Here is an 18,978-nt window from a genome sequence, read left to right on the forward strand (position 1 = left end):
GTCTCTTTCTTTCTTTCTTGGGCCATGCCTATGCCATATGGAAGTTCCCAGGCAAGGGATCAAAGCCATGCCACAGCAGTGACCCAAGCCACTATAGTGACAACAGCAAATCCTTAACTTGCAGTGCCGCAAGAGAACTCCCCTCTTTTTTTGTTTTTAGATGCTTTGTTTGTTTGTTTGTTTATTTATGTATTTATTTATTTATTGTCCATACCAGCAGCATACAGAAATTCCTAGGCCAGGGGTCAGACTTGCTCCACAGCAGTGACCTGAGCCATAGCAGTAATAATACCAGATCCTTAACCACCATCAGGGGAACTCTTTTATTTAAAAAATTTTTTTCAGAGTTCCTGTCATGGTGCAGCAGAAATGAATCCAATTAGGAATTATGAGATTGTGGGTTCCTTCCCTGGCCTTGCTCAGTAGGTTAAGGATCTGGCATTGCCATGAGCTGTGGTGTAGGTCACAGACGAAGCTCAGATCTGGTGTTGCTGTGGCTGTGGCATAGGCAGGCAGCTGTAGCTCCGATCAGCCCCCTAGCCTGGGAACCTCCATATGCCACAAGTGGGGCCCTAAAAAGCAAAAATAAATAAATAAATAAATAATCTAAAAAATTAAAATTTTTTTTCTTATGGCCTTCTTAAAAGTTAATTTTTATTAATGTTTCCTTAGAGACTTAAAAACACTTTTTCTTGAATTGAAAAATAGTTAAGGTATAGTTATTTCTCTAATAATCATTACTATCTAGCATATATAATCCATCTAAAATTTTGAGATTATAAAATCAATATTTGGAAATAATATAAAACTATAGCAGCCCAGTTAAAGACATGTAGACTGATACTATCTTGAGGGAATTTTTTTCTGAAGCATGCCAAAATTAGGCAGTTTCCATGCATAATTTCTGTGTATACAATAAAGAATGCTTTAGAACTAGAACTGAAAACCTAATGAAAACTAAAATGTATAGCTATTATAAATAAAAATAAGAAAAACTAAAATCTATACGAATGAAGTTTAACAACAGAATTTGAAATTCTGTTAGAAATAGGTCTTGTATTTAGTGTATGTGCAAAATATTTTCATTTTGGCTCCAAGCATCTGTGAACATTGTGCTGTGGTGTTAATTCATTTTAATTTGACAGATTTAGAAATGAATATATAGGGAGGGCTCTAAGACTTAGGTTCCCAGTTTCATGATTCTGATATATGCTTCTGTATTCTTTGAATTGCTTGTTGATGAGTTGTTTAAGATCTCAGAAAAAAAAAATTATTTTCACATTTAATGAAAACCCTATTTTAACATTGTCCAAAAATGTCTAAGTTGACCTGATTGATGGTGATATTTGTGTTGAGTTCTGATGCAGAGATTACAATTTCTATATAATATTGTATTTTTATTTTTTCTTTTTTTAGAATTTTTATTTGGCTGCTTACCTTGAAATACAGACCCTAAAAATGCCAGCTTGTTTGGATTTAGAAGATGACCTGGATAAATGATAAAAATTTAAAAAGTCATTTTGGTGAGTGAAATCTTATGTGAGCATGAATGTAGCTCAGCTTAATTCCAAGCAATGGAATGACACTATCAGAGTTATATAGCAAAAATTCTCTAAGTTTGAGTGCCTTTTGTTTCTCTGGGGTTAAGATGTTGATTTCTTTTTCTTTCTCTCAAGGAGTCCCCAGATCTCCTGAAGGCACATCATAACACCTAAATGCATTTTACATACCTGATCTCCTCCAACACTACACTGAGGTCAGCATAGTTCACTGGGGCCTCGTGCTCTGCAGGTCCATCTTATAAGTCATACCTGAGTTAACAGACCTAATTAGAAATTGAAAACTGATGGCTTTTGGGCCATATGCAGCTTCATTGTATTTCATTTGGACCATAAAGTGTTTTCCAGAAATGTAAATCTATTTTAAGATATAGAGATTTTACTAAATATATGGATTTTAGTCTTAAAATTCCTGTTCTGGCTCAGCAGTAACAAACCCAACTAGTATCCATGAGAATGTGGGTTTAATCCCTGGCCTCACTCATTGGGTTAAGGATCCAGCATTGCTGCAAGCTGCAGTGTAGTTTGCACGTGGCTTGGATCCCATATTGCTGTGGTATAGGCCAGCAGCTGCAGCTCCAATTCAGCCCCTATCCTGGGAACTTCCATATGCTGCAGGTAAGGCCCTAAAAAGCCAAAAAAAAAAAAAATTTCAGAATATGTTAGTCCTGGGCCTGCACAACTCCTCCCATCCTTCCAAAAAGAAAGTGATAAGATGGAGAAAAGTAGTGGCTGCTCAGCATAGATGGGTGTGTGAGGTTCCCGTTGCCCAAACCATTCCTATGGTAAATGCAAATGCATTTAAGATCCAGTGTTCTCTTATTTATTTTACTTGCCTGACCCTTGTGGGCATATGAATTTATAATTTCTGAGATACGTAATAGTGTCTTGTCTTTTTGCCCAAATGGCAGATAATCTGAATAGCCTGTGACAATCTTTTACCCATTATTCACATATAAATCTGAATATACGTAAATATATTTAATGTATATTTAAATTTGAAAAGACGTGTATATGTAGCTAAGTATATGTAATATGTGATTTATAAACTTATATATTTATAAATATATGTTCAGATGTATTTATTTTTAGTCTTACCGTGATTTGGAAGATGTTCATAAATATGCTTCTAAGCCTTCCTGATACCTGGTGAAGTTTTATCTTGAAGTAGTATCATGCTTCTGGTATTCTTTTTCCTTTAAAATTTTTTTTTAACTATTATGATCAATTTCAAGTATATATAAATAATAGTAAATTAACAGACATCATGACTTTTACCTCTGACTGCTTCAGTATGCATCTCTTGAGAAACAGTAAGAACATTGTCTTATATAACCACAACACTATCATCATCATCACACCTCCTTGTTTAACTTGAATATAACAAGTTTTTAACAGGAGACAGAGGAACAACTTAAACACCACCACGAGGGAAGAATTAGTCAAATCTAGTGTGTAGGATTTCTATAGCACAACTGGCTTGGCCTCTTAAATAACTCAGGCCATGACGGGGACAGGGCCGGGGGAGGGGGAGATGGGTAAAACGGTTCTACATTAAAAGAGATTTAAGAGACTTAAAAATCTGGGAGTTCCCATTATGGTGCAGTGGAAACGAATCCAACTAGTATCCATGAGGACCCGGGTTCGATCCTTGGCCTTGCTCAGTGGGTCAAGGATCTGGCATTGCCATGAACTGTGGTGTAGGTTGCAGACATGGCTCGGATCCTGCCTTGCTGTGGCTGTGGCGTAGGCCAGCAGCTGCAGCTCCGATTTGACCCCTAGCCTGGGAACTTCCATATGCCGCACCTGCGGCCCTAAAAACCAAAAAAAAAAAAAAGAGAGAGAGAGAGACTTAAAAATCAAGTGTACTGTATTGTCCTTTATTGGATCTTGGTTTGAAAAAATAGATGTAAAGCACATTTTTAGGATAATTAGGGGATATAACTAATTTTGTTAGGTGTGATGATGATAGTGTTGTGGTTATATAAGACAATGTTCTTACTGTTTCTCAAGAGATGCATACTGAAGCAGTCAGAGGTAAAAGTCATGATGTCTGTTAATTTACTATTATTTATATATACTTGAAATTGATCATAATAGTTAAAAAAAAATTTTAAAGGAAAAAGAATACCAGAAGCATGATACTACTTCAAGATAAAACTTCACCAGGTATCAGGAAGGCTTAGAAGCATATTTATGAACATCTTCCAAATCACGGTAAGACTAAAAATAAATACATCTGAACATATATTTATAAATATATAAGTTTATAAATCACATATTACATATACTTAGCTACATATACACGTCTTTTCAAATTTAAATATACATTAAATATATTTACGTATATTCAGATTTATATGTGAATAATGGGTAAAAGATTGTCACAGGCTATTCAGATTATCTGCCATTTGGGCAAAAAGACAAGACACTATTACGTATCTCAGAAATTATAAATTCATATGCCCACAAGGGTCAGGCAAGTAAAATAAATAAGAGAACACTGGATCTTAAATGCATTTGCATTTACCATAGGAATGGTTTGCAATCCCTAAAGTTTTTGATGCTGTGTGCTTAATAGTGTACGTAATTTCAGGTTGTTTCTGTGTTAATGATGCTGAGGTGGACCATTGCATTCAGGTGGTAGAAGTCAGGTCTTTCCATTGTAAAGTTACAGTTTTCCCTTTGCCAAGCAGCAGATAGCTGGGACTACAATTTGATATCATGTGAATATCCAAAACTCTGTCAATTTTTCGCATAGTGTTTTTTGAGGTTTTTAAAAATTATTTTTATTTTTATTTTTTGTCTTTTGGGGCTGCACCCATGGCATATGGAAGTTCCCAGGCTAGGGGTTGAATTGGAGGTGCAGCTGTCGGCCTACACCGCCACCATAGCAACCTGGATCCAAGCCGTGTCTGCAACCTACACTGTAGCTCACGGCAGCACCAGATCCTTAACCCACTGACCAAGGCCAGGATCAAACCCTCGTCCTCATGGATATTAGTCAGGTTTGTTACCACTGAACCACAATGGGAACTCCTTCACATAGTGTTTAATCCTTGGTAGTGATCCTTACCTGAATTATTTTATTAGGGATTGCAACAGGTTGTTCTAATGATACCATCTTCTTTACATTGAAGTTGGCATTCTTCTTTAAAAAAGAGCATTCCTTCATCAGTTGGAGCCATTTGGCTACCCTGAAATGATTTCATTTGGAAATCTATTTCATTCTACCTTGGACAAGTACAAGAAAAATATGCTTACTTTTTGAATTCCTCCTGAATGTCCCATTTGTTTTTAGATTTCTTTATAAAAGAACAAAAGAGCTCCAATGAGAAGTGAAATCAGTAAGTAATCTAGAAATTATGTGGATGAGCAAGATAACTAATGGTTAATCTTAGCATACCCAAAGAAATAACACATGCTGTCATGATAGATGACCATAAGTGAGCAAATGAATCTCTTGAGCTAGTCTGCTATACTCTTGGAGAGAGTCTTCTCTCTCCTAGAGTAGTTTGCTGAACTGCATTTTTGCTCAAAGATTAGTCTATTATTTTGATAATAAATCCTTAGATTTTAAGTGGGCATTATATCAGTGAATATGTTATCAGGAAGCAGTCTCTTCCCCTGGAGGGAAGGCTAGCAATATTTTTCATAGACTTTCAATTATTTTTTTATGCACCTATACAGTGCCCTTGATACTGTTAAAACTGGTAATTCCTGAATTTGAATTAGTTGACTTTTTGTCTGTTGGTAGAGGGTTTCCAAAATCTGGATAAACAGCCTTCATGGCATGACCAAAAACATCTTTTTTAGAAGACTATCAAATTATCAGTTGCTTTTCTTCTATCTAGTTAAAGATTCTTTGGAAAATGTGTCTTAAATTTTGAATTCTCTTCTTGCAGTTGTTCCAACTTGGAAACAGCTGCTAAATAGCTACAGGTTTTCAGACTTTCAGCAATCAGTCTTTTTCCTGCTGAGCAGCAGCTTTTTAAGCCCTAAAAATCTTTTCTAGTTTTGTTTGTTTTCCTCTGAGGTTCTTTAGTATCTGTAAAATGCAGATGGCAATTGATTAAGGACAGTGGTATTTTAAAGGATTTTCTGAGTGATGTTTTTTTCTTCTTTCTCTTTCTTTCTTTTTTTCGTCTTTGGTCCCCATCTTATAGTTTCTATGGGTTTATTTTTATTTTTCATCCTTTTTCAGCCACCCCCACAGCATATGGAGATTCCCAGGCCAGCGATCAAATCAGAGCAGGAGCTTTGACCTATGCCACAGCTGAAGCAATGCTGGATTCTTAATCCACTGCTCCAGGCCAGGGATCAAAATGGCACCTCCAGAAACAACCTGGATCATTAACCCACTGCACACAGCAGAAACTCCTTAAATGCTTAAATGTTTTTTCTAAATCACCCAAAATTCCTTTGTAACAGTGATGGTACTAGAAACGGTTTTAATTGGCAAACTATAAGGTGTTCTGCTCAAATGTAAAATTTTTTTTCCGCATTTATTTACAACAGAGGAATTTTAACCCCAGAGATTGCTCAGGTTGGTTTTTGGAAAGCCTTTGCTCTTGAAATTTACTATTTAAAAAATGATAGTTAATCAGTTTTTAAAAGTTGAGATATTTTTCTATTTATGCAAGCAATATAACCGTATTACAGGATATTTAGCTTTGCATTTTCCTAATGACTTAGAGCATATTTAGAAAATAGGAAAAGAAAATTTACCAGCAGTCTTACCAACCTAGCACAACACTGTTTGCACTTTAGTGGATTTATTTTCAGTCCTTTTTTCTTAACCATCTTTTAAAAAAAGAGAACATTAGTTGTAATTATGCTTTATGTAAGGAATTTTTTAAAAATAGAAGACTTGTGTGAGGTTCTTATGTTTCCATGCCATTCTTACTTAACACAAATGCTGAAATGTTCATTCACTCTTGGGTTAAGAATATAATCATCAGTTCCAAGGATAATGGAGGAGGGAGTTCCCATTGTGACTCAGTGAGTTAAGAACTCGATGTAGTGTCTGTGAGGATGCAAGTTCAATCCCCGGCCTTGCTCAGTGGGTTAAGGATCTGGCGTTGCCGCAAGCTGTGGCGTAGGCCTGCAGCATAGCTCCAATTCAGTCCTTAGTCTGGGAACTTCCATATGCTGCAGGTGCCACCTTAAGAAGAAAATATTTAAAAAGATAATGGAGGAAATGATCACATGGTGTGGTCTTTAATGTTTGTGCTCTTTGGTAGGCAACGTAACTGAAAATAGCAGAAAATGTGAATTCTCTAGATCGAAACTTTAGGAATTTTGTTCTGTTCTGCACATAGTTCTTTGCCTCTACAAATCTCTGTTAACCACTTATTTTACTTTTGAAAAAATATTTTAAAATTTTTGTATCTTTGTTCTGTTATGAATCATTATTTTCAGCTATGCCACTCATAATAACCTTTTAAAAGTTATTTTAAAGGGTCCTCATGAAAGACTTTAGGATTTTAGATAGTCCTGCAGGTGCTCTTAGTTGGGTCAAGTTGTCCTTTGCAGGTTAGAGAAAGAGGAGAGTATTAGAAACCTTGGCTATCTGAAGCTTTGTTAGGACAAGAGTAAGGGAAGTCTCAGGGTCAACCAAATTTCTGAATTAATTCTCAGAAAATACTTTATTTATTTTTTGGCGGTGGTGGGGGAAGGAGAAAAAATAGCTTTATTGCTTTTCCAGGCAAAGAGTCACAGCAGGCTAATGCCTTTATTTTCTTGTGATCTCTTGTTCCCTTCTGCCCATATCCTAGGGTTGACAAAATAAAAGGAATTTTATTTAAAACTGGTGTATCTTTTTTCTAGTATTTTTAAGAATTATGGAATACCTTTATTAAAAGTTCATCCTCTCAGTAATTGTATAGTACTTCCTTATTACTTGGCAGATAAGTTATAGTTTTCATAGAACTATGGTTTATACATTGTTGATTATATAACTATGCATTGTAATGCTTTTTGTATCTTCTCTTTTCAAAGGTTTTTTATTGTCTACTTGGCATATGCTTCTGGAATAATATTCACCATGGTTTTGGATGACCTTCCAAACTTAGAAGACATCTATACTTCCCTGTGTTCATCAACAGTAGAGGACTCAGAGATGGATTTTGACTCTGGACTAGAAGATGATGACTCAAAAAGTGATAGTATTTTGGAGGATTCCACAATCTTTGTGGCCTTCAAAGGAAATATAGATGATAAAGACTTCAAATGGAAATTGGACACAATATTGGAGAATGTGCCCAGTTTGTTACACATGGGTAATTTATTTTTCTTTCTTGTTACTCTTTTGAAATTGCTCTTCTGTGGTTATCCTGAGTTTTACAAAGTATTAACTATGCTATACTAGGTTGTTGAAAGGCTGTTTTTAATTGCAAAATTGGAATTTCAGGATTTTTAAAAAATAGAAAAGCTATTGTATTTTTTAAGTATATGGAGTGAACGAACATAATAAAACATTACTTAGCGTAGTAATCTTAAACAATCTGTTCTAATGGATAGGAATAATTCTCAAGACCCAAATTTACTTTTTGTTTTTAGCTCTCTGGTCTTTAGTTTCCTTACCTATAAAATGAAGAGGTTAGAATGGCATCTTTGAGGCCCCTTAAAGATTACAGAAATCTTTTACTCTATGGTTGTACTTAAAATGTATTTGAGGGAGTTACTACTGTGGCTCAGTGGGTTAAGAACCCAACAGTGTGTCCATGAGGATGTGGGTTCAATCCCTGGCCTTGCTCAGTGTGTTAAGGATCTGGTACAACCAGGGGAAAAAAATCTACTTGAAATTTGTTCTCTTAAATTTTAGAATCAGAGGTTAACTGATAGCCTGCTGGATCCAGTGTCTAGCCATGTGTTATGGTCTACTTTATTTTGGTTTTTATTTTAATGTTTGAATTTCATTTCCAATGTTTTAAAAAATGAGATATTTCACATTAAAATTCAGATTTTGGGTTTGTCTTTAAACAGGAAACTCCTGAGAACATTCAGCTTACCGTCTTTCCCAGGTGGTACTGAGTAGCAGCTGCCACAGATGACAGGCTCCCCCTTACCACAGTCCCATCTAGCATCTTCACACATTTAGATAAGCTGTCATGGTCTTCTGGGAATTTGTGGTTTTCAGCTTTGGCTTAAATGTTCTCCGTCTTTTCTGGTTAACAGATTGTTTAATCTCTTTAGATGTAGTACAAAGCCTAGATTTTATCCTTTTATCACAGATCTTGATTTGATAAGTGCTAACCAGCTGTTTTAGGTTTTGGGGTCTGTTACTTTGAGAATTTATGTCAGAAGGGAAGCTGTCTTTTATTTATAAAGGGTCTTTTTTTTTTTTTTTTTTTGGTCTTTTGCCATTTCCTGGGCCGCTCCCACGGCATATGGAGGTTCCCAGGCTAGGGGTCGAATCGGAGTTGTAGCCACCAGCCTACGCCAGAGCCACAGCAACGAAGGATCCAAGCCGAGTCTGCGACCTCCACCACAGCTCACGGCAACGCCGGATCGTTAACCCACTGAGCAAGGGCAGGGATCGAACCCGCAACCTCATGGTTCTTAGTCGGATTCGTTAACCACTGCGCCATGACGGGAACTCCCTATAAAGGGTTTTTTTTTTTTTTTTTTAGTATGTTGTATGACTTTATAGTCATAGATTATTTAATTTAGCATTAGAGAATTTTATGTGTTAAAGTTGCAATTACCACCCATAACCATGGTCATAATAGATCATATTTTAAGGGCTAGCTGGGCCTTGTATTGTTCATTGCTCATTGTTCTTAAATATCCACTTTTTTTTTTTTTTTTTTCTTTTTAGGGCCACACCCTCGGCATATGGAGGTTCCCAGACTAGGGATCAAATCGGACTAGCTGCTGGATTATACTACAGCAACAGCAACGTCAGATCTGAGCAGCATCTGCAACCTACACCATAGCTCACAGCAATGCCGGATCCTTAACCCACCGAGCGAGGCCAGGGATCAAACCTGCAACCTCATGTTTCCTAGCTGGATTCATTTCCATTGTGCCAGAATGGGAACTCCTATCCATATTGTTTTCTTGTTTTTAAATTGCTTAATCAGTTTATTAATGGCTTTTAAATAAATTACCAAACCCAGAATTAAGGTTAGTTACATTCTTGAGCCAAAAAGTAGTTTAAGTTAAATGTTCTCGAATATGATGAAAGTTCCCAGGCCAGGGATCAAACCCTCCACAGCTGTGGCCTGAGGCAATGCCGAATCCTTACCCCACTGCGCCACAGGGGGACTTCCAAGGGAAAAAAAATTTTTTTTCAATTAGTTATCTGGACCTGGGATTTGCTTTCTATCTATGAAATGTAATTAACAAACAATATTGCCTCCTCAGTTTAACTTTTGTATCTTCATTTAAAAACATGTTCTGAAGTTTACATTGACTTTTGTTGAAATGTTATGTTTTCATATCCTAATTGAAATGTATATCAAATTTATGTTGCTTTTCTCCTCAGTTTGGTGTGCTTCAGTGGAAATTCTACTCTTGTTCAAAGTAGGAAAAGATTAAAAATCAGAGACATAGGAGTTCCCTTGTGGTGCAGTGGGGATCAAACTGGCATCCTCACAGACACTATATCTGGGTCTTAACCCACTGAGCAGCAAAGGGAGCTCCTTTTAAAAAATTTTTTTCAAATATTTTGAAGAAGTAAAATTGCTTAACATTTTGTAAGTAAATCTATTTTCCTTTTTAGTGCTCTTTCTTTAAACAAGTTTAGTGAATTGTAGTTGCAGATTGGCATATCTGCCAACTGAATTTCTTAGAATTTCACTTGAAATTTGAAACTTAGATGTTCTCAGCTTCACAATTCAGGCTCAGTGTACAATGTACTTTTCTCTCCCTTCTTCTCTCTTATGTTCCTTACTCCAGCTTACAGCTTTACATTTATGAAGTGCCTATGGTGTGTTTGCACCTATGCTAGGTTTTTGGTATATATATATTATCTGATTAAGCACTCACAATCTCATGAAGTAGCTTTTTCACAGTTTTAGGGAAGAGAAAGATAAGTTTCAGAAATGTTAAATGTAATGTATTCATGGTCACCAAGGTGCTAAGAGGTAAAGCTGAGCTTGAATTCAAAGTCTATCTAACACCAAAGCCTAAGGTTCTTAGCTACTCCAAGCTGGTGTTCTGCATTGTTCTTTTACTTTGTTGTTACTGTTTTTGTTCATTCCATGTCTTCTGATGGCCAAAAGATTACTAATATTATTCTCATTCTTTCACAACCAAGAATCCAGCAAGCTAAAGGTACAGAAGGTGGAGCCCTGGAATAGTGTGCGTGTGACATTCAACATCCCCCGGGAAGCAGCGGAACGGCTACGGATCCTGGCTCAGAGCAACAACCAGCAGCTTCGGGATCTGGGAATTCTCTCTGTTCAGATTGAAGGTGTGCATCTGAACCCAGATCACTGCAGTAGTAGAGTATAGCATGATTTATATGCTGCTTTGTCTGTTCCTCTCCTCTTATGTTTCAGAATGCCAAGTAATTCATGTCACCTGTGTTTCACATTGCAGCACTTTAGAATAAAAAGGAATTGAGGCTCTATTCCTGACACCTCAGCTTCCACAGCCTCAGACTCCATTTGCCTGGCCTTCACTCTTTCAGACTTTGATTTTTACTGGCACCCTGACCAGGGACTGATTTCTTTTAAAGAATATCTAATTTTAGTTTTTTCCATCCACCAAGTAAGCCTTAGTATTTATTCCTTTATTAATCTAACAGTAACTAGGAGGCCCTGAACAATCCTTTTGTAGCAGTATTCATTTTTCAAATGTTTTGTCAGAAGTATCTTTTAAAAAATGAAAATATGATGGAAACACACACACACACACACACACACACACACACAGGGACCTTAAAACACTGCTGTGGGAGTTCCTGTCGTGGTGCAGCAGAAATGAATCCTACTAGGAAGCATGAGGTGTTGCGGGTTTGATCCCTGGCCTTGCTCACTGGGTTAAGGATCGCACAGTGGGTTGCTGTGAGCTGTGGTGTAGGTCACAGACGTGGCTTGGATCTGGCGTTGCTGTGCCTCTGGTGTAGGCTGGCAGCTACAGCTCGGATAGACCCCTAGCCTAGGAACCTCCATATGCCACTGGTAAGGCCCTAAAAGGACAAAAAGACAAAAAACAAAACAAAACACACTGCTCTGGCTTGCTATTATTCACAGAATAATGACCAAACTCCTTATCATGACTTCAGCCTTTGCATGGTCCAAACTCTACCTTTTTTTCTTTTTTCTTTCTTTGTCTTTTTGCTATTTCTTTGGGCCGCTCCCACAGCATATGGAGGTTCCCAGGCTAGGGGTCTAATCCAAGCTGTAGCTGCCAGCCTACACCAGAGGCACAGCAACGCCAGATCCAAGCCACGTCTGCGACCTACACCACAGCTCACGGCAACGCCGGATTGTTAACCCACTGAGCAAGGGCAGGGACCAAACCCGCAACCTCATGGTTCCTAGTCAGATTCGTTAACCACTGTGCCACAACGGGAACTCCTTTTTTTTTTTTTAATCAACTTTATTGTCTTTTTGGGGGGTAGGGTGAACCCACCGCATATGGAAGTTTCCAGGCTAGGGGTCCAATCAGATCTGCTGGCCTATGCCACAGCCACAGTCACACCGGATCCAAGCTGCATCTACAACACACACCACAGCTCACAGCAATGCTGCATCCTTAGCCCACTGAGTGAGGCCAAGGATTGAACACATGTCATCATGGATACTGGTTGGGTTCATTACCACTGAGCCATGACAGGAACTGCCTGCTTTCTTATCCAGCCTTATCTTGGACAGCCGTCCTCCTTGCTGTCTTAGCCTCTCCAGCTTTCTTTTGATTCCTTGAATATGTATTTCTTCTTCCTGCCGTGAGTCCTTTGCATTCATGTCTTCTCTATATGAATATTGTTTCCAGCCATTCCCCTTTCTCATAGATATACATACTCAAGCCTTCAAATTTCAGCTTAAATCTTCTTGATGTATTTCCTAAGCTCCTTGACTAAGTCAGTCTTTTTTTAAGTGCTCTCACAAAAGTCTGTTTCTCCGTCCCTTAGATCATTTTCTCACACATTGATTAAAGCAATTATTTGATCATTGTTTCTTTCCTGCATAGAAGCTCCAGTAGGGGCAGGGACCATCTCTTGTTTTGCTGACTATTGTATCTCTGCTTGCTTATACATGTTAAGTTCTTTGGTAAACATGTGTTGATGAAAGCAAAGGAAGTGCATCTATAATAGCACCACTTCACTTCAGCACTTGGAATAAATGATAAATAAAATATGGTCCTTGATGCTATGAATTCATAAGGAGCCCCATGACCTTGATGAAGGAGACAAATTTGTGAGAGATATAAGTACCAAGTATGGGGGAGCACAAAGGAGGTTCTATCTTTGGATGGCCAGTAAACTAAAAGCTGCTATTCCCCTCCTGTGTTGATGCAAACCAGGTGACAGCCATTGATTCCAGCCTTCCCTTGCATTGGTGAGCCAAGCCCTCCCAACCCTGTGCTTGCTTGCATAGAACCTAAATGTTCCACAGAACCTCAGTAACCAAAAGGTCAGTGTTTTGTATACAGGAGTGAGACACATTTTGTACAGGTAGGATTGTAGGTTGCTGTACCCCAGAAGGTACCAACAAACAGATTATGTAGAGAAGCTATTTAGAGATGATGTAGATTGAAAAAAGGGATAAATTCCATAGTTTGATTAACAAGGAAGTAGTGGCTTAAACAATAACTGTTTTGTTTTGAAAAATGTTGGATTGTCTAAAATGTTTCGGAAAAGTAAAATTAATTCATTGCAATCTATTAGATATAGGATGAACTTTTGGGAAGAGTGGAAGTCAAACAACTATTGGTAGTAACACGTATAGACTGCTTATGTTTTATAAGCACAGAAGCATATGTGTTTTTTGTAAGAAACTTATAAGCAGTTTCTTAAAAACCCCAAACTTTTTTTTTTTTTTTTTTAGGGCCACACCTGTGGCATATGGAAGTTCCCAGTCCAATCAGAGCTGCAGCTCCTGGCCTACACCACAGCCACAGCAATACCAGATCCAAGGTGCATCTGCAATCTACACCGCAGCTGGTGACAATGAGGATCCTTAACTCACTGAGCAAGGCCAGGGATTGAACATATATCTTCATGGATACTAGTCGTGTTCTTAAACCAGCTGAGCCAAAACAGGAACTCCTCAAAACCCCAAACATTTTATAATCTCTGTTACCTATTTTCCTGAATTAAAAGGGCTTTGTGGTAGTGTTTTCCACTGAAGAAAGGAGATACTGGTTTCTTCTCTTAATCATATCTACATCCTCCAAGTTCTTTAAAGGGTAAGACTGGTTCCCCTTTACTGTTATAGCCACAAATTAAAATGCAAGTATCATCAAGGAAGCAAAATAGAAATCATATTGCAAGAAATTATGAACTTCACATAGGGCAATGATTATCACATTACAGAAAAGGGTTCTTTAACTTTGAGCCTACGCATATGTGTCCCAGGTGATCTCCTTTTCTCATTCCATACTCCCTAGGAATTCAGGCAGGAGTTTAAGTGGTGGCAGCAACTGTTGCTTTTGTGAAACTGGTGATGGTCTGATGCCTTTTAAATTGTAAGAGAAGGTGCTGCCACTGTCGTGGTGTCTGCTGCAGGGGTGGAGGGACAGGTTGTTCCTCCTACAGTTTATTCTCCATTGAAGAATACTTCCTGTACCCGTCTTTTGAGTTTCAGTAAAGGAGGTGTCTTTTCTGAGGAGATTTTTTGACCGCTCTTTAAAAATTCATGGTGATTTAAAGCAGGTGTCTGTGTAAAGGGGCAGGGAATTAATATTTTTGGCTCTCTTGGCCAGAAGATCTCTTGTCAAGTCAACTCAGCTCTACAGTTGTAGTGCAAAAACAGCCATAGGCAATATGTAAATGAATGAAGGTGCTATGTTCTAGGAACACTTTACTTAAATAAAAGGCAGCAGGTTAGATTTGGCACACAGGCCAAGGTTTACTGACCCAAATCAGCAAGTCTGGGAGTCAGTAGTGTTCTCTATGTGTGTTTCCTTGAAAACAGCTAGCTTATGTGTAATTGGAAAATAGGACAATAACGTCAGTATAGTGTGGAAATTGTGTTTATTCGTATGAGATTTTTTTTCCCCCCCCTGGGCAAGAGGTGTTAGAATAGTAGGAATAGAAGGATAATTATCCATAAGAGGAGTTCCCTCTGTGGTGCACTGGGTTAACGATCCAGCTTGTCTCTGTGATGCAGTGGGATTGATCCAGATGTCGGTTCGATCCCCAGTCCAGTGCAGTGAGTTTAGGATCCAGCATTGCTGCAGCTGTAGTATAGGTCACAGCTCTGGCTCTGATTCTGTCCCTAACTGGGGAACCTCCATGTGCCTTGGGGGCGACCAGAAAAAAAAAAAAAAGAAAGAAAATTATCCACAAGAAGAGGAAAAAAGCCTTTAGTTTAGTTGCTAGATATGTAGGAGTCCTTTCAGCTTAATTTCAGGAAAATTAAGAATGAGAAGTTACACTCAGATACCTTCCCCAGAAATACACCCTCAGTATTGCATGGCTCTTGGCTGTGACAAGTTTCACTTCTTCCTGTTCCCGCTTCAGTGGAAGCCTCACTGCCTCAAAGCTCCACTGCATCTACATTTCCTCACACCTTTAACCAGGCATTTCCATACTAGTGTCTTTGGGCATATCGTCTCCACCAATTTGTGTGTGTGTGGTGTGTTGTTGTTTGTTTTGTACTTTTAGGCCTGCATCCGAGGCATGTGGAAGTTCCCAGGCTAGGGGTCCAGTTGGAGCTACAGCTGCCGGCCTACACTACAGCCACAGCAATGCAGTATCCAAACTGTGTCTACGACCTACACCACAGCTCATGGCAAGCCAGATCCCTGACCCACTGAGCGAGGCCAGGGATCAAACCCGCATCCTTATCGATTCTAGTTGGATTCGTTAACTGCTGAGCCACGATGGTTACTCCTCCACTAATTTGTGTTTTTGTTAGAGCTCTGGTTTCAAAGCCACATGTGTTTTGAGTTTGCCTCAACACTGTTTTTCCCATAAACCTGTTATTTTCAGTGTGAGAGTTTATAGAATGTGAGGTTTTCTAGGAATGCATTTATCATTTGGAAAAATGCCTGTATTTCTTTGTAAAGTTATGATAAGATGTTCTTATCATATATTCTGTAAATAGCTAATGAGTGCCTCCCGTGTGCCAAGCACTGTTCTGTGTTTAAAGGATATAATTAAGATGGCCATCTAATTTATCATCTAAATTAGGAAACTTTTGAGAGTGAAGAGGGGGTACTATTAAAAACTATTAATTAACTATTAATAACTATGCTAGATAACAGATATAAAGGGGAAGCAGACAAGAAAATAAGTGAATGAGTAAGTAACTACATAGGATGTGCTCTGGAAGAAATAACAAGATATTCTGATAAGGGTGACCTAACTTTGGATAAGATGGTTGGAGAAAGCCTTTTGGAACATGTGACTCTTAAGATTACATGAAAATTAAGAAGTTGGTTTATGTGAAGAGTGCAGGAGAACTGTTTTAGGCAGAGAGAACAACATACATGCAAAGGCCTTGAGGTGAGAATTGGGTTTGTATGCCTTACAAAGTAAAAAAATGGCCCTGAGGCTGAATCCTTATGATTGAAGGAGAAAGTAGTGTGCACTGAGGTTAGAGAGATAGGCAAGGACCACATCTGGGGTGAACATTCTGGTAACCACAAGCCATATGTGACTACTGAGTACTGGAAATGTGACTAGTTCAGGCTGATATGTGCTATAAGTGGGGTAATATACATACTGGATTTTGAAGACTTAGCACCCCCAAAAAGTAATGTAAAATTATCTCATTAATAATTTTTATATTATAAATTGAAATAATAATAAATTGGATGTATTAGGTTAAGTAAGATAAATATTACAGTTAATTTCACCTGTTTTCTCTTTACCTTTTTACTGCAGCTTCTAGAAAATTTAAAATTATGTGTGTGGCTCTTATTGTATTTCTGTTGAACAGGGCCTGATGGATAATTTTAGGCTTGTGTACCTTGTTAAGGAGTTTGGTTTTTATTTCTAAAACAGTTGGAAGCATTGGAGCAGTTCAAAGCTGAGAAGTGATGTGATCTCAAGTCCATTTCATGAACAATACTCTTTCCACCTAGAATGTCTTAGGAAGTTTAGTATATCAATTGTTCTTTCCCTTTACTGGAAACCCTTAAGATCTGTATTGTCTTTTAGGAACTTTAGTATATCAATTGTTTAGTATATCAATTGTTCTTTCCCTTTAGTGGAAACCCTTAAGATCTGTATTGTCTTTTTCTTGTATTCCTGCTTCCCACAGGCAACTTAAAATACCTTGTGGCCCCTAGCTATTGGTCCTTCACTGGCAAGATATTGTTCCCAATTACCAAGGGAACTAATTAAAATTTGTTGCTACCTTCCTGATTAAAATACTTAATATAGAAAGCTGACCTAGGAGTTCTCATCATGGCTCAGTGGAAACAAATCTGACTAGTATCCATGAGGATGCAGGTTCAATTCCTGGCCTCACTCAGTGGGTTTAGGATCCAGTGTTGCTATGAGCTGTGGTGTAGGTCTCAGACGCGGCTGGTGTTGCTTCGGCTGCGATGTAGGCCAGCGCTACAGCTCCAATTCAACCCCTAGCCTGGGAATCTCCATATGCCACGGATAAGGCCCTAAAAAGACAGAAAGAAAGAAAGCTAGCTAGCTGACCTAGATCAGTGACAAGATAGGGGAAACTGCTAGGCCCTCATTGCTTCCTTCTTTATTATATGGTTCTCTAAAATAGAATCAGATATTATCTGGTTCTGTAAAACTCCTCAGCCATAGACTAGCTATACTTTTATATCTGCCCACAAGGTGGTGTTGTCTTCCAGAGTAACAGTAGTCAGAATTTGGGATTAAGCACAGAAACCATCCCAAAACTTGTTTTAGAAACCTTTTTATCTTTAGACCAAGTGAGATTTAAATTGCCTCTAACTTTAGAGTCTACTCAATCAGAACACTTTTAGTGATATTACTTACCAAGCTCTTGTGAGGTTCAAGTGAGGTAAAATTTTGTAAGCACTAAAAACCATATACAAGTTCCCACTGTGGCACAGTGGGTTAAGAATTCAACTGCAGTGGCTCGGATTCAGTGCCCACCTGGCGCAGTGGTTTTTAAGGATCTGGTGTTACTTCAGCTACTGTGTAAGTTGCAGTTGTGGCTCAATTCAATCACTGACCATGTGCCATAGGTATGACGATTAAAAAAAAAAAAAAGAAAAAGAAAACCTATACAAGTGTTGGTCTTATTATAAGACATTGCAGACATAGATTAGTAGCAGCCTGTCTCCCCTTCACTGCATGAATTTCTCTGCTGCATATCTGTTTACATTGCAGTTGTTGAAAGGGAAATGGTATTTTGCCTGCAAATGTTACAGGGTCCCCCATACCATTGTGTGTTCTTTCTGCATTAAACCTACTGTTATTGCTAATTTCTGATCATAAATTCTCAAAAGGTAATCTAGGATTTTGAGACTTTTTGAGAATATTTTCTTCCTACACATGAGTGCACGTGTACTCACGCACACACACGCAGACACGCACGCACACATGCAGTGAGCTGGTTGAAAATGTTCACAATTCCAAGCTCTCTGGTGATGCTGCACATCATTGATGATTGTCTATCTGATGTATTGTGAGAATTAGTTGTGTTCTCCCTTGTGCTTCATGTAAGTGAAGCTGCTCAGATGAGTTTGAAAAAAAAAAACAGTATAGTGTTGAATTTACTTTGTAATGGTATACTTACCATAATTCTTCAAAAACACAGAAAACTAATGCTCTTGCATACTTGTTCTTTAAACAAAGTTTGCATCTTATTCTGATGATTTTCTTTTTTAACCTGATTATCATTTTCAGGGGAAGGTGCTATCAACCTAGCTTTGGCTCAAAACCGAAGCCAAGATGTGAGAATGAATGGACCCATGGGAGCTGGAAATTCAGTTAGGATGGAGGCAGGATTTCCCATGGCAGGTGGTCCAGGTGAGACCTCCCACTGAATTGTATGACATTTTACTAATTTCCTTTTTTGGCTTTATTTGCTAACGTGTGAACATTTGAGTCCTGCATGATAGGTGGGAGTTCCTGGCACATTTCTGTTTGTTAGTTTAGGAAAGCAAGATGTGACTCTAGACTCTTAGGAGGCTAGAATCATACCTGAAGCACATATAGTTTTTGCAGTTTTCTGGGTTCATGCCTAAAGGTAGATGAGCCCTGAGGCATGCAGCAAACATGTATTAAGTTCTTATTATATCATAGGACCTACATTAAATCTTGAAAATAGAACTGAATAAAACATTTTCTACATTCAGA

General features: G+C 38.2%; 1 protein-coding gene across 8 annotated transcripts in view; it reads left to right on the plus strand.

The window, feature by feature from the left end:
* The window catches only part of NCOA6 (nuclear receptor coactivator 6), a 108,934-nt gene that overhangs the window by 46,317 nt on the left and 43,639 nt on the right, over positions 1-18,978 (plus strand). For all 8 annotated transcript variants that reach the window (XM_047771267.1, XM_047771261.1, XM_047771259.1 and 5 more), the window contains 4 exons: positions 1,417-1,523; positions 7,560-7,840; positions 10,825-10,980; positions 18,526-18,648. In XM_047771267.1, coding sequence (XP_047627223.1) covers positions 7,606-7,840; positions 10,825-10,980; positions 18,526-18,648 — 514 coding nt within the window. In that variant the 5' untranslated portion in view covers positions 1,417-1,523; positions 7,560-7,605. The remainder of the gene's footprint in view (positions 1-1,416; positions 1,524-7,559; positions 7,841-10,824; positions 10,981-18,525; positions 18,649-18,978) is intronic.

This window comes from Phacochoerus africanus, chromosome 3 (genome assembly GCF_016906955.1).
Source record: "Phacochoerus africanus isolate WHEZ1 chromosome 3, ROS_Pafr_v1, whole genome shotgun sequence".
NCBI lineage: Eukaryota > Metazoa > Chordata > Mammalia > Artiodactyla > Suidae > Phacochoerus > Phacochoerus africanus.